Raw genomic sequence first — 13,181 nt, forward strand, 5'->3', positions numbered from 1 at the left:
GTTTGTCAGCGCCAGCCATCTTCACTGTCATGCCCAATTCTCCAACCCCCCACCGGATCTATACTTGCTGGACAATAAAGCTGCTGAACCTCCAGCCCTCACAGCTACAATATCCGCCCACCATGGCTGGCAGAGGTGACAGAGGGGGGTGTTGGATGGAAAGGCCTGCTGCATTGGATAGGACTCTTATTGAGTATTTGAGCGATGAGCCAGGTCATCACATCTACCCACCTCATCCATCATGCCCAACAAACAGACACAAATAAAGAGGACACATTCCTGCCTCCGCTCCCACTACCACATTCACTCACTCCAGCCTTTTCTCCTTATCCCTCTTAATGGCGAGCCAGGACCTAGAGAGAAAATAAGGCCAGAGTTCAGCCTTTCTGTCGCTTTCGGAGGCCAAGGGAGTGCCAAAGTTAAGTGCCAGGTGGTTTGCTCATTGTCTGTCAATTAAACCTGCGTTTGCACCAAAAATTATGTGCAGTCATTGAGACTATATGGCTTGAAAAGAACGAGGGAGCGTATTGTGGGCACAGATCGAAATGAAAGACAGGTCTATCCACATTGTAGTCCTTTATTTCTTAGTTGTTCCTCCCACAGTATTTAATTGAAATGCATAACAGTTACATTGTAGAAAGCATTAAAACATAAAAAGTACCTCAATTTGATTACTTTTTAAAATCGATTATAAACAAAACATAACAGAAATAAACCCCAAAACAAACAAAAACAGTCCCAAAAAAGGGAGAATAAATGAAATTGATCTGTTATTTATAATAAATTTGGCACAAGGGTTTAACATAAACTGAACATCACACAGACTTTCAGACAATGTTAGAAAATGTCAGATACAGATCTTACCAGACCAGTCATGCGCTTCTGAAGAAATTATACCTTGATACCTTTTTTAAATCACTTCATTCTTTATAGTGTTTTTTTAATCTTTTACAATTGAATGATTAAATTGTCTTAGAAAACAAAACAAAACAAACAAAAACTAACATCTATTCATCAACCAGTTTCATTAGAAGAATAAGGAGTGAATTGTATGTTTAATACTATCGGGCACTCAAATGTAATCTACAAACCCCGTTCAACTCTGGGATAAGGCCCTTAGAGGAATTTGTCCCTCACATGGGCTAAGAGCAGTGCTATTCGGTAAACAAACTACAGTTTGCCAAGAAATAAATACAATTTGACATACAATAGCAAATATCAACGACAACAACACCAAAAAAAGAAAAGAAATCATGATTGTCTAAAAAAAAGACACACGAGCATGGAGAAGCTAACGACTAGCATTCAGGCTATTTAGTGGTATTGCTGGCTGACTAGAATGGATTCCAGGGTTTTGAATAAGACAAATGACCCTTTACAGAACAACAGTTAATTTCAGCACTGACTATTTATATCAGTATAAAAAGCGTTTTCTTCTCTTCCACTAAAAACAAAATAAAACAAACAGAAAAAAACAACAAAAACTATTTATATCCTTTCACAGATAGCGCAGGCGGGCAGGAAGGAGTGCGGTGAACAGTTGGTACACTTGTGTTCAGTGCTATGATTGTGCAGAAATACACAGTTATGAAAATGCACAAAGAAAGGGCTGGGCTTCAGTGAAATTCCTGTTTTTTTAATGACTAGTTGAATGAAAGCACTGCTATGTCTACCATTAAATGGATTGTAGTTCTTTCTAACCCACCCTTCATTTTCATCAACTACATATTTTTAGGAGAAACACCTGTAAACAATTGGGGATTAGACTGAATCCTTTTGACACATTTTAAAGACATTTCTTGTCAAAAGTGACAGGGACCTTATGCTTTCTGCACAGTTTAACATACTGGTCTAAAACCAGTTGTCTTACAGACACAACTTCACAATGATTTGAATGTGCTGAGAAATAAATGCAGTCCAGACACAATACATCAGCACATTTTCCATATTCACCAGCTGCCTTTGCTGTGCAAAACATAGACAATCAACAGAATAAATACAGCCATTATTACTCAAGCAGTATTATTTTTCAATCAAATCATCAACATGGTTTCTATAATCTTGGTTGGTATTATAAGACTAATTTTATGCTCAGAAGGATTTTTTTTTTTTAATTTTGTTGGAGATTCTTCAGGGCTGGGTTTCATTTTGACACTGACCCTACTTTGACTACAAGGTGCTTCCCTCAGCGGTCAAATGGGCTGTGGTTCTGCATAGCAGTAACTCTGTAGACAATTGGAGCAGAGGCCACAAACAGCCCAACTATGGGCTCCTAGTGCCATTCGTCAGAGAAAGGGGGTAAAAGTTGAAAGGACAAGGACAGATGTCATCATACATGGCTGAGGGACTGGATGGCACTCGATTCAGCAGCTGCCCGTGCCAGACTGTGCCACATTGTGACTGGGGTGTGAGAGGCTTGGTGAAGAGAGTCCTTTTCAGCCAGAGACAGCATCATGGCATACGCCTGAGGGATTGGAAAAGTTATATGTTACCGATGTCAGTTTGTATTTCTTAGAGTAAATTCATTAAATACAGGAAATCTTTCAACTAAACACAACTTTTCAGTTGCCATAAGGAAAACATCATGATTTGGGAAAATATAAAGTAAACAAAGATGGCATCTTGTCAAAACATTGTTGCCATTCGAGGAAATTCAGCATATTTCTAGCTTTTTTCAAATACCTGTGACTTGGATTTCCTAAAAAGCGGCTGTTTGACAGTATCACTCAGGGAAGGTGAGTCAAATGATCTGTCATCTTCATCACCATCTCCATCACTTTGCTCACTCTCCTCCAGCTTGTGAATGTCTGAAAAGTGTCGAATGTGATCCAAAGCTGCAAAGCTGGTCTGTTCCTCCTCATCTTTATACCTGGTGGTCAAAATAAAACAATTTTTTGCATCATTTTTTTACTGTGTGTAAAAAGTAATTAATAAAGATTATCCCAGACTTCATTTCAAATTTACCTCCTTGGAGAGATTTTGCAGTTCACCTTCAAGTCTTTTGTCCCACTGAAGTCTATTTCATCCTGCATGATATCGTCACTTATGTTGCTTGGAAGCGTCTCTGCCTCGGTTTTACCAAGGGTGTTGCTGGCCTCCTCCCCTTCTTCTTCATCAGCACCAAGGTCTTCCACTTCCTCATCTCCCAAGTCACCTGACCCATGGCTGGTTGTTAACGGCTTTTCTTGCTCAAATGGACCATTTAACCTATAGACAAGGACTATTGATTAATTCAGTAAAAGTGTATGAATTTAGTAGAATTTTATATGTCAAAGACCATAAGTACTCTTAGGTAGAGGAGTGTGAAATAAAAATTGTTTATTAAACTCAAGAACTTTGGCGGAATTTTTTTGGTAAACATCTAAGGGTCAACCACTCTGTAAATGAAATATTTGGAATTCATGTTGAATTTCTCATTACTATTAGAAATCTAATAAAGCCATTGCAGTGTCCTTGAACGTGAAGTTTAAAATGGCCTCATACGACTGCAAACAATTCAAGTTCTTTTGATTAGTTTTTAATACCGTAGCCCTTATGTGTCAGTCGAAGGCGCACCAAAAGTTTCTACGTATGAGGAAAATCAAGTGAAAGTTAAGTAGTCTGAAGAATGAGGTGTCAAAAATGCGAAACGTAATGCCCTTTGGCGAGAAGTGAGTGTTACAAGCGGTTAAGATGCCGGCCCCCCAAAATATTAAGTGTACTCTCTCATCTTTATTTAAACCATTAGCTAGAATTTTTCATTCTTTTGTGCTTTTTTCCTGAATGTACTTGTGCATATCCTCTCTCTATATATACAAAACAATTGAGGTTATGGGACAAAGAGTGAGAAAGCAATGGGTTTGAAGCAGGACATGGCAGCTGGGATAAAGCAAAGCCGGAATCCCGTTTGTCATCGAGGCTCTGGGGCCCCTTTGGGCACAGCAGCACCGATTTGATCGCTGCAGCACTTAACTGGAGTGCTCAGCCTCTCTTCTTGTTTATTTTCTCTACTATCTCATATTCATCTAATAGGCAAAATATTTAGCTGACAGCCCCATTTGGTGAGAGAGTTATGAGAACATTGCCAACCGGCTCATTCCTCTTTCCCTGTGGAGTGAAAGAGAGCCAGCTATCCAAACTGCCTGAGTCTTAATTTTTCCCTCTGTCTCAGCGCCACAGGAAACCACCATTTGGTAAATCATCTGGAACCACATTAAGACTGATTCACTAATTACACTCATGGACGTCTTTCGTCAGCTCTTAAAAATGCAATTTCTCGCACAAAGGATTCAGAGAATTGAACTGAGTGAAACAGAGGAAACTCAAGACTCCATTTTAGCACATAAGTATCATGTGCCCTCCTTCATCAGCAGCTGATAATATTGTCCTATTTTCAGAGCTCCCATTGGGATGGAAAGTTTAGTTTGATGCTTACAAGGTGGTATTTGTGCTGTGTTGAGCTTGAAGTGCTCAGAATAGAAACTAAGAACTCTGTGATTAAGAAAACAGATTCACTAATTACACTTTCAAATGTGGTAATTTGCTGGGGATAAAGTATTTATCAGAACTAGTCAGAAGCATAGCACTTTGAAAGGAAACACGAGTCGACCCTTTGACCCCTCCCCTTCTACCCCCCTCCTGTAGGCAGACATGTTGATTCCAGATGTGTCGTGGGCTAACATCCGCACTCCCCTTTTTCTATTTCTCTCAAGCCTGGTCATGCTCTCACAGGCCTTTTGCTCGATCATAACCAGTTTCCTAGATCTCTATCATGCCTCACAATTGGCTCTGTGATCACACCAACACGAAGCACATAAAAACAAACTCTGAGACTCAGTGCAGATCTTTCATTTCATATTTGACCCAATCACAGCTACAAGAATGTATGTGCATAATTTTCAAGTCAAAGTTGCTTATATGTCTTCGGATATCTGTGTGTATGTATAAGTAATGTCGATAGAACGCTATTCCCGCACTTTTCGGAGACCTGTTATTATCTTGGATCTTTATATGCATGATTGTTCTGTATACTGAATGGCATGATTTTAAATGTGCTGAGATATTATAAAAAACTGAAAATACTCTCATCGCTGCAGATGTGTCCTACCTATAAAAAACGTAGCATTGATTAGCACCAAATGGTTTTAACAAAATAAAATAAAAGTGCAATAATAGAGCAAAAAATGTATATGACATTGTGATTTAGAATTGTAAGATGTGCAGAATGCAGGGATGTACACAAAATTAGGCTTACCCTTCCTCTGAGGGGTCAGGTGATGTCTGGCTTTGGCTTGTATTGCCAATGAAATTTCTGATTTCATTGAAATAAGAGTCTTCTTTGTCATCTAATATGGCACTGCTGCTGTCCAACTCAGACTGTGGAGATGACATGGCAGTGCCTGAAAGAAGGTTGCATGTGATTGGTTTCCTGTTATTTGCATTAACAGAATATCTATTGCAAATGAAAGCTATGGATCACTGAGCAATGAGAGCAACAACACACACACAAAAATAATTTAAAAAGAAATGTATGCATATGTATATATACATACATGTGTGTATATATATATGTATTTATACTCATTCCCCTTTCTGCTGATTCAGAGCCACCGCAATTCTACTTATAAAGTCTGTGTTGCTGATGAAAGTAATTATTTCACAAAAAAGGAAATTGTGCTGCTGGTAAATTAGGTTGTAAATGAAACAAAAGAAGCATTTAATGTCTCAGCCTGTACAATAATTGGGTAAGACAAGTAAAATTGTGTTTTCAATTTAGTCAAATGCTATTTATTACCACCTTTGACATAGGCAACTCTATCCCTCATATGAAAGGGGGAAAATGGAATATAACACACTGGTTTTGAGATGTAGTTCCCTGCTTTTTACCTGATAGGTTGCCATTCTCATGCTTTTTGAGGTGACGGTCCAGGTTGGTCTGCTGACCAAAACAACGGTCGCACAAGTGGCACTTGAATGGCTTCTCCTTGTTGTGGATGTTGCGAATGTGACGCTGGAGGTTTGAGGAGATGCTGAAGGAGCGGTCACAGTATTTACACCTGCAGGAAAAGCAATTAATGGTTGATAAAACAGCACAATAACTCAGGAACTCTCATTTTGTTCTGTAAGAAACATACACAAAGGTATAATACTCACATGCACACCCAGGTGTATACTGACTGACTGACTGACTGACTGACTGATTGACTCACTCACTCACTCACTCACTCACTCACTCACTCACTCACTCACTCACTCACTCACTCACTCACTCACTCACTCACAGTCCCAGACATGATGGAGTAGCTTGTTTGAGGTGAAACAGTGCTGCCTCTTAACTCCAGCCAGCACAATAAAAATTGTATTCTTCTACAAAATAAGCACGCAACAATATGGTTTTATCCCTGCAAAATTAGTGCCCCTTGCCAAGATTCTTCATGCAAAATTATACAAGAAGATTACATCTTTTCTTCTGGTGGAATTAGCTTGCTGGATTGGCCATCCCACTGGAGCACTCCCGGTTATCTCCACAAAAAATTACAACAAACAGCCATGATCTTTAATGGCATGCAAGCATGTGGAGTGTAGGCTATCAGACTGGGGCAATGTCTGTCTTTCTCCCCTGTGGTCAACAGGCCTCCTACAAGCTTTGGGCCAACATTCCACTACCTTAGCAACAACAAAGCTGAGTTTGGCCTGGGAGTTCTCATTTTCCAAATGTAGTAAATGATCAGGATTCATTGTATTACTGCATGGTGCAAAGATCTCCGCAGCATCTGAACTTTTAAAGACAGAGAACCGATAATTCTTACAAAAGTTCCAAAACACACAAAAAATATACCTCTTTCGGCAGCAAAGTGATTGTTAACATAAAGGTATTAGATTATCAATCCCCATTTCATTTTTATCATTTTTAAACCCAAATCCCTCTTTTAACCAGTCCAGCCTTCACACCATTCTTTAACAAGTGAATTATTTGACATGGCGAGGGATAATTATTGTAGGCTTTTACAACATGAGAAAACATAACCAATTGGTTTTCCTACAGTTCACAAAATTTGCCATATTTGTAGTTTAAAATAAATGGTCTGTATATAGTTAGGTGTGAGAATTTAGATTTGTGCATTATAATGATCACCTGCACCCAGGAATACACACACACACACACACACACACACACACACACACACACACACACACACACACACACAAAACCAATGTTTCTTACCTATATGGTTGTTCTCCTGTATGAGTCCTGAGGTGGCGAGTCAGGTTTGCAGAACGCGGAAAAATTTTCCCACAATATCTATGAAGGGAATGAAATGTAATTTTGAATGGGATGTGAGTAAGCTGTGGAGAGAGGTGTATGATGTGCAACAAAACTCATGCTAGCAATGTAATGTGTGAATACAACAAACAAACAAAATTGACAACAGAAATACAGACAATAAAAAGGATATAATAGACAATACAATTGGATTATATACCTGCAAGTGTAGCGCTCCTTGCCCTTGCGTAGCAAAGACTCTGGAAGTGCAGAAGGTGGGGCTCTGAAGTCAAACATTGAGGGGACAGAGTGAAGCAGGTCACCAGACTCCGGTTTCAATGAACTATAGGTCTCTAGCTTCTCAGCCATGTTCTCAATTGCTGACATCTGAAGATATACACACACACAGACACATACAGACAGTATGGTTACTGCTTAAGCGCAGCCTCAGCAGAATACACAATTCTTTCTATTATATATTTCTATTTGTATGTTTAGGACCTTAAACAGTCAGATGAAAATTAACTTACAAGATTGAATGTTTCTTTAATAAAAACACTGCAAAATGAAAAATAAAATGCATAATGAAGGTGATATAAACTCACATTCACTCAAGATTAGAAAAAAAACACTACTACCGGATTACATGGATTACAAGTCTATACAAAGCCTGTTCATCAAATCAATTTTGACTTTTTACTGTCTGCTGATGATATATTTAATACTTTACAATGTCATTAATTCACATCTCTTATGATATATAAGCCTTGTTTACAGTCACCATATCTGGTGAAATGATGAGAAATAGGCACCAGGCGAATTCTTATTATGATCATCAATGATTCATGAATAACAAGGTCACATCTGTGGTATGTGTGAGTGACATTTGAACATTTGATACTTGTTTATGCCATAGTAAGCCAAAAACAGCATTATTCAAACATAATAGCTTTATTTTTTGGGGAAAAGTGGTAGCATTTGACAATTACACAACAAAAAGTTGGTATTACAACCCATTTTCTAATGAAACTGAGCATTACCTTTCATCAATTTGCTATGACTAGATTTGTGTACTTGTCTGCTGGTCATCACTGTATATGTGGGTATATAAACAAGAAACTGTGTGCTTCATGATGGTTTACTGCAACCAATATATGAGAAGTTTATCTGTAATGCATGAGTATGTAGCTATACACAGTGTATACATTTATGATAACGCAATTGCACATGTTGTGCAATTGTGTGTGCAAGTGTGTATCCATGTGTATTCAGATACATGTCCTTGTGCGTGTGTGTGAGTGTGTGTGTGTGTGTGTGTGTGTGTGTGTGTGTGTGTGTCCGTACATATGCATTTGTGGGTGCATGCGCATGTGTGGAGTGATTCATGTCCACTGCTAGGCTGTAAACCATTCTGTGCACAATGCGGGCAGACAGCACATTCGTCAATATGAAAGATGTTGACATTACTGATCAAGGGCCAGACATGGGTAATAATGATATCGCTGTGCTGAGAGAGGTAGTTTGGGGAAGGAGCAGGGCTACAGGGAGATTGGGGTTGGGACAGGGGATGTGGGGGGTTGGGGAGTGTCCCAGTAGAGCACAGGGCCTGTCAGACCATCAACCCACACACAGAGTTTTCCTCTCCTATTTTAGAAAGGGGCCACACAAATTTGCATTATTTTGTGTGTATTGAATTTTCAGCCTCATTCTTATTCCAATAAGGTAACAAATCAATGGTGATTCGCCTCCACCACTGCAGCCCTGCTCCTACTCTGATATTCCATCTCCTGTTTTCACCCTCTGTCGCTCACGCGCTTCTCACTGAGATAGAGTCGAGTGAGTGGGAAAAGATGGGAAGACAATGAGAGAAGAAGTCTGATCATGAAGGGAAAGCAGCAGAAAGAAAGAAAGGAAGAAAGAAAGAAAGAAAGAAAGAAAGAAAGAAAGAAAGAAAGAAAGAAAGAAAGAAAGAAAGAAAGACAGAAAGAAAGGAAGAAAGACAGTCAGTAGGGAACAGAGCCCAAAGCATGAAGGGCTGATGGATGATGTTGGAGCCCAGTGTTGGGAGGCTCTAATTAGGAGTGACGGCCAAGTCTAAAGTTCCTGACACAGCCATTGACATTTCACTGAAGGAGGATGTGGCATGTCAGGTCTGTTTGATTAGGAATATGCCAATGTTTCATGGCATGCATCAAAGGCAAGAGAGGGTCTTGATGGACAGAACATAGAAAGAGGTTGTGTGTAGGCAAGGGAGATGAAAGGCTTTCATATTTCTTTTTAGATGTGCATTTCATTGGGCTCTTTCTCAAGCTCTGAAGTGAATACTCAGTTTGTCTTCCTCCCTTGATGAGAGTAAATAACTTCCAGGAATATTACGGTCTCTAAAGCTGTCAGTGATATTGAACAGCTCTGATAAAGTACTTCTTTGAGGTAAAATTACCTAGTTGATAAACTTTGAAATTCTGATCTGGCCATGCAACAATAACCTCTATTATGAGTTTAATTTTGCAACTCTGTCCCCTATAAATGAGGCAAAGGGCATTCATGTGTGCATATATCAGTATAAAATGGTTGGTTGAATTGAAGAATTGTGAACAGATATGTTTGCATTGACTATAACATTCTCCAAGACATTAGTCTGAATGAGGTGGCCTTGCTAATATATATCATTCAGAGAAGGCCATAGTTTGAGGAAGAAGTCGGTCAAACATATATCTGTTTTGACAATAGTTGTAATATAGAGTAGGTAATATCACTTGAATTAGAATTTTTAATCTTTTTTGTAGAGGATGCCCTCCATTTTATACAGATTTTATACAGATAGAGTCATACAGCCGGACACACACAAACACACACACGCGGGCACACGAACACGCATACAACACACACACATACGCACACACACACACACACACACACACACACACACACACACACACACACACACACACACACACACACTCTTATTCCTCTTCCCTAGGGCAATGTGTACACATTTGTGAACTTGCTTGTTGCTGTAGTGTCGCTTTGGGACTAGCTATTGATTGGCTATCTTCAGATGTCTGTGATGCTGTGAGAGCCTTAATTAGTCAGATGCATTCTGAATAGTTGATTTTTATCAGGAACCAGATGTTTGGAGTGAGGAACTGCCTCCCCATGTCAATGTCCCAAAGAGACTGTTATCCTTACGCTGATATAATGCAGCCCCCCTGAACACCACCCTCTACTCCACCATCCACTCATCTCTCTCATACCCATTTTGCAATGGCTTTGCTTTCCAAATAAGCAATTAAAATTCTGAGCTGTTGAATGACTAGGGTGTAGGTCATCTGGAAATTCCCCTCTTGCATTTTTTTTAAACTTCACTCAGAAAGCACTTGTCTAGATCTGAAGATGATAGAGTGGAAACAAAAAACAAAAACAAAAAACTATAATCTTATCCCTTTTTAGAAACTTACACATCTATAATGAGGGCCCAGTTGTATTCAGTCATGTGAATACTAGATTCTAATAAATACAATTTAAAGTGCTATTTACACTTGTCAAATTGAAAAGTAGCTGCCACTTCACTTTCAACCAAATGAATACTGTATATGTTTTCAGGAACGTTATGTCTGCCCTTCCTGTGTTGGACTCAGGAAAATGTTATCGTATTTAGTAAATCAGGAAGGAAACACTGAATATCCATCTTACTTAAACTCATAAGGAAGCTGCACCTTTAAGTCAAATGCCAATCTGATAAAAGGCTGCCTATCTACCAAAATGTTTTACTGTGCAAACATCACTATACCTTTACCTGCCAGATTCATAGCTAACTTGGAAGGATAAATGCATATATACACGTGTGTGTGTGTGTGTGTTTGTGTGTGTTTGTGTGTGTGTGTGGTGTGTGTGGTGTGTGTGTGTGTGTGTGTGTGTGTGTGTGAGCGTGTGTGTGTGTCAACACACATGCATAAATTCTTTGTCGCCAAAAATAAATCTTGAGACAAAAATGTTCCTGCTACAAATAAATTAAGATGAAGGTCCAACTTTATCTACCTTGCTAGATCTTCCAAAGGAAAGCAGTAGTGCTAGATAATTGGAGCAATCTTACTCGTTTACTTCGGATTTTATTCTTCATAATTCTAAAAACAGCTTTTCAGATTAAAATCTTCAATGCTTAAAATTCAAGTTGCTTTTGAAACTTTATGTTATTGAATTCAGCAGTTTTATTTTTTTTATTGCACTGGAGCTCTAAATGTTATTGTAGTTTTTTCCACTGAAAAAAGAGGTTTTTTAGTTACAATGTACATCATTCGAAAAAGTACTTCCATGCCAAGGCTGGGCTCTGACAGATGCAGTACTATTTTTGGAAAAGGAGAAAGAGCAGCCAACAGTGACACAACCAATCACAATGGAGCTAATAGACTGTCAATAAGGTTGATATTATCATGTTTGTGGGGTGAAGATGGGATGGACAGATGACGTTTTTTTTTTGTTTTAGCAGCCCATGCATGATTAAAGAGGAACTTACCCAAGTTCTCTGATCTGGCAAACGAAACTGAGGGGCAGAACAGAGGGACAAAAGATAGCAGTCAAAACCTGGAAGAACTGCATGAATTATCTAATTTTTGTTTGGACACGTAAGGGAAGAAGATGATCAAGCTTGGCCTTATTAAGTTTGAGCGAACAATAAGGTGCCTATCTGCAGAGATTGTGATATTGAATTTTAGGAGGCCCTAATACTTTAGAACACTTACTTGTGTTCTTTTAATGCATTAGAATATGCAGCAATTCCAACCTGTAATCCGATCTGATATTGCTTAGCAGTAAAATACACTGCCAGGAAATAAAAAGCGGAATCAAAAAACTTTAAAAAATACTTCTTGTTTCCGCAGCTTTGCAAACTCAATTTTAAAAAATACGTCTCAAGAGTGAGTCAGGTGTCTGAAAAGAACCTCCAAAGGGCCTCTTGCTTGGTCTCACTTGGGCCCACCCTGGTCTGGTCTTTCTGGGAATGATTTGTGTGTCCAGACATCATAAAGTCATAAAGATGGGCTAAGCACTCTGTTAGTGTTTCTACTGATAGGACACCTCATTAAGGCATGTGGGACAGCCATGTGGCTGCTGCAGGCTGGGCCAAAGCAGAGGTCTGGACAGGGGACATAAATCAGACAAATGAAACAGCCTGTAAAAACCAGACCTGAAATGGCTAGAAAAGAAAAAAAACACCCTCATGTTCCTGAGAAAGTGGTGTTTTCACTTTCCGACAAGCCATTCTCACCCACTGGGTAAGGTTGAGCAACTGAACATCAGTACAGTACATCATGGACCCACAAATTCATACATGCACAAAAGCACACATGCCAATGCTGGCAGAGGGAGCCCAGGGGCCAAAATCCCTACTTTAGAAACATGTCATTTTTTTATATTGTAATCAAAGAGACATTACAGGAAGACATGTAACGATATACCCTTTCTTTCTGCCAGATCGGTTTCGGATATACAAGAATGGACTTCAGTTGCAGTAGCTTAGATATCACTGAATTCTCATGTTAACCATCATTTATCTAGTTTTATCTTGGGTATCCATTGTTAATGATTGCGTATAATTATGTGTAATTTCATGTGTAGCTCTGTTAATAAAAATGTATATCTCATTAATAAGGTGACAAGCAAATAAGTCCCCAAATCAAGAATACACAGTATTCATTCAATCGAAGTAAAGCAAACTGTGGAAGGCACATATCAGATGTTTAGAAGTTACAGTTGACACCACAGTAAGAATGTACCTGTGGATGGAAGAGGAAGCCTGGTGATGGTCGCATGTACTTGTCTTTCAGAGTCTCAAATGGGTCACTCATTCTCCTCTTCTCAACCCTGCTAATAGTGGATTTCAATTAGCTCTTAAGACACAGGAGCAAGGATTTTGATAAGCTTGAGACAAATATAAAATATA

The 13,181-nt window shown here is 39.0% G+C and overlaps 1 protein-coding gene across 8 annotated transcripts in view; it reads right to left on the bottom strand.

Moving 5' to 3' along the window:
- Window positions 1-570: 570 nt before the first annotated feature.
- Window positions 571-13,181, bottom strand: part of mecom (MDS1 and EVI1 complex locus) — a 143,781-nt gene continuing 131,170 nt past the window's right edge. For 5 of the 8 annotated variants that reach the window (XM_086164100.1, XM_086164097.1, XM_086164098.1 and 2 more), the window contains 9 exons: window positions 13,015-13,105; window positions 11,757-11,783; window positions 7,464-7,630; window positions 7,205-7,282; window positions 5,866-6,035; window positions 5,234-5,378; window positions 2,965-3,207; window positions 2,683-2,869; window positions 571-2,464 (listed from right to left, as the gene is read on the bottom strand). In XM_086164100.1, the coding sequence (XP_086020226.1) occupies window positions 2,330-2,464; window positions 2,683-2,869; window positions 2,965-3,207; window positions 5,234-5,378; window positions 5,866-6,035; window positions 7,205-7,282; window positions 7,464-7,630; window positions 11,757-11,783; window positions 13,015-13,105 (1,243 nt within the window). In that variant the 3' untranslated portion in view covers window positions 571-2,329. The remainder of the gene's footprint in view (window positions 2,465-2,682; window positions 2,870-2,964; window positions 3,208-5,233; window positions 5,379-5,865; window positions 6,036-7,204; window positions 7,283-7,463; window positions 7,631-11,756; window positions 11,784-13,014; window positions 13,106-13,181) is intronic. The other 3 variants (XM_086164101.1, XM_086164099.1, XM_086164096.1) reach the window with 1 other exon arrangement.

The sequence above is a fragment of the Fistularia commersonii genome, chromosome 18, assembly GCF_037954325.1.
Source record: "Fistularia commersonii isolate RoL2024-O1a breed Wild chromosome 18, RoL_Fcom_v1.0, whole genome shotgun sequence".
Taxonomy (NCBI): domain Eukaryota; kingdom Metazoa; phylum Chordata; class Actinopteri; order Syngnathiformes; family Fistulariidae; genus Fistularia; species Fistularia commersonii.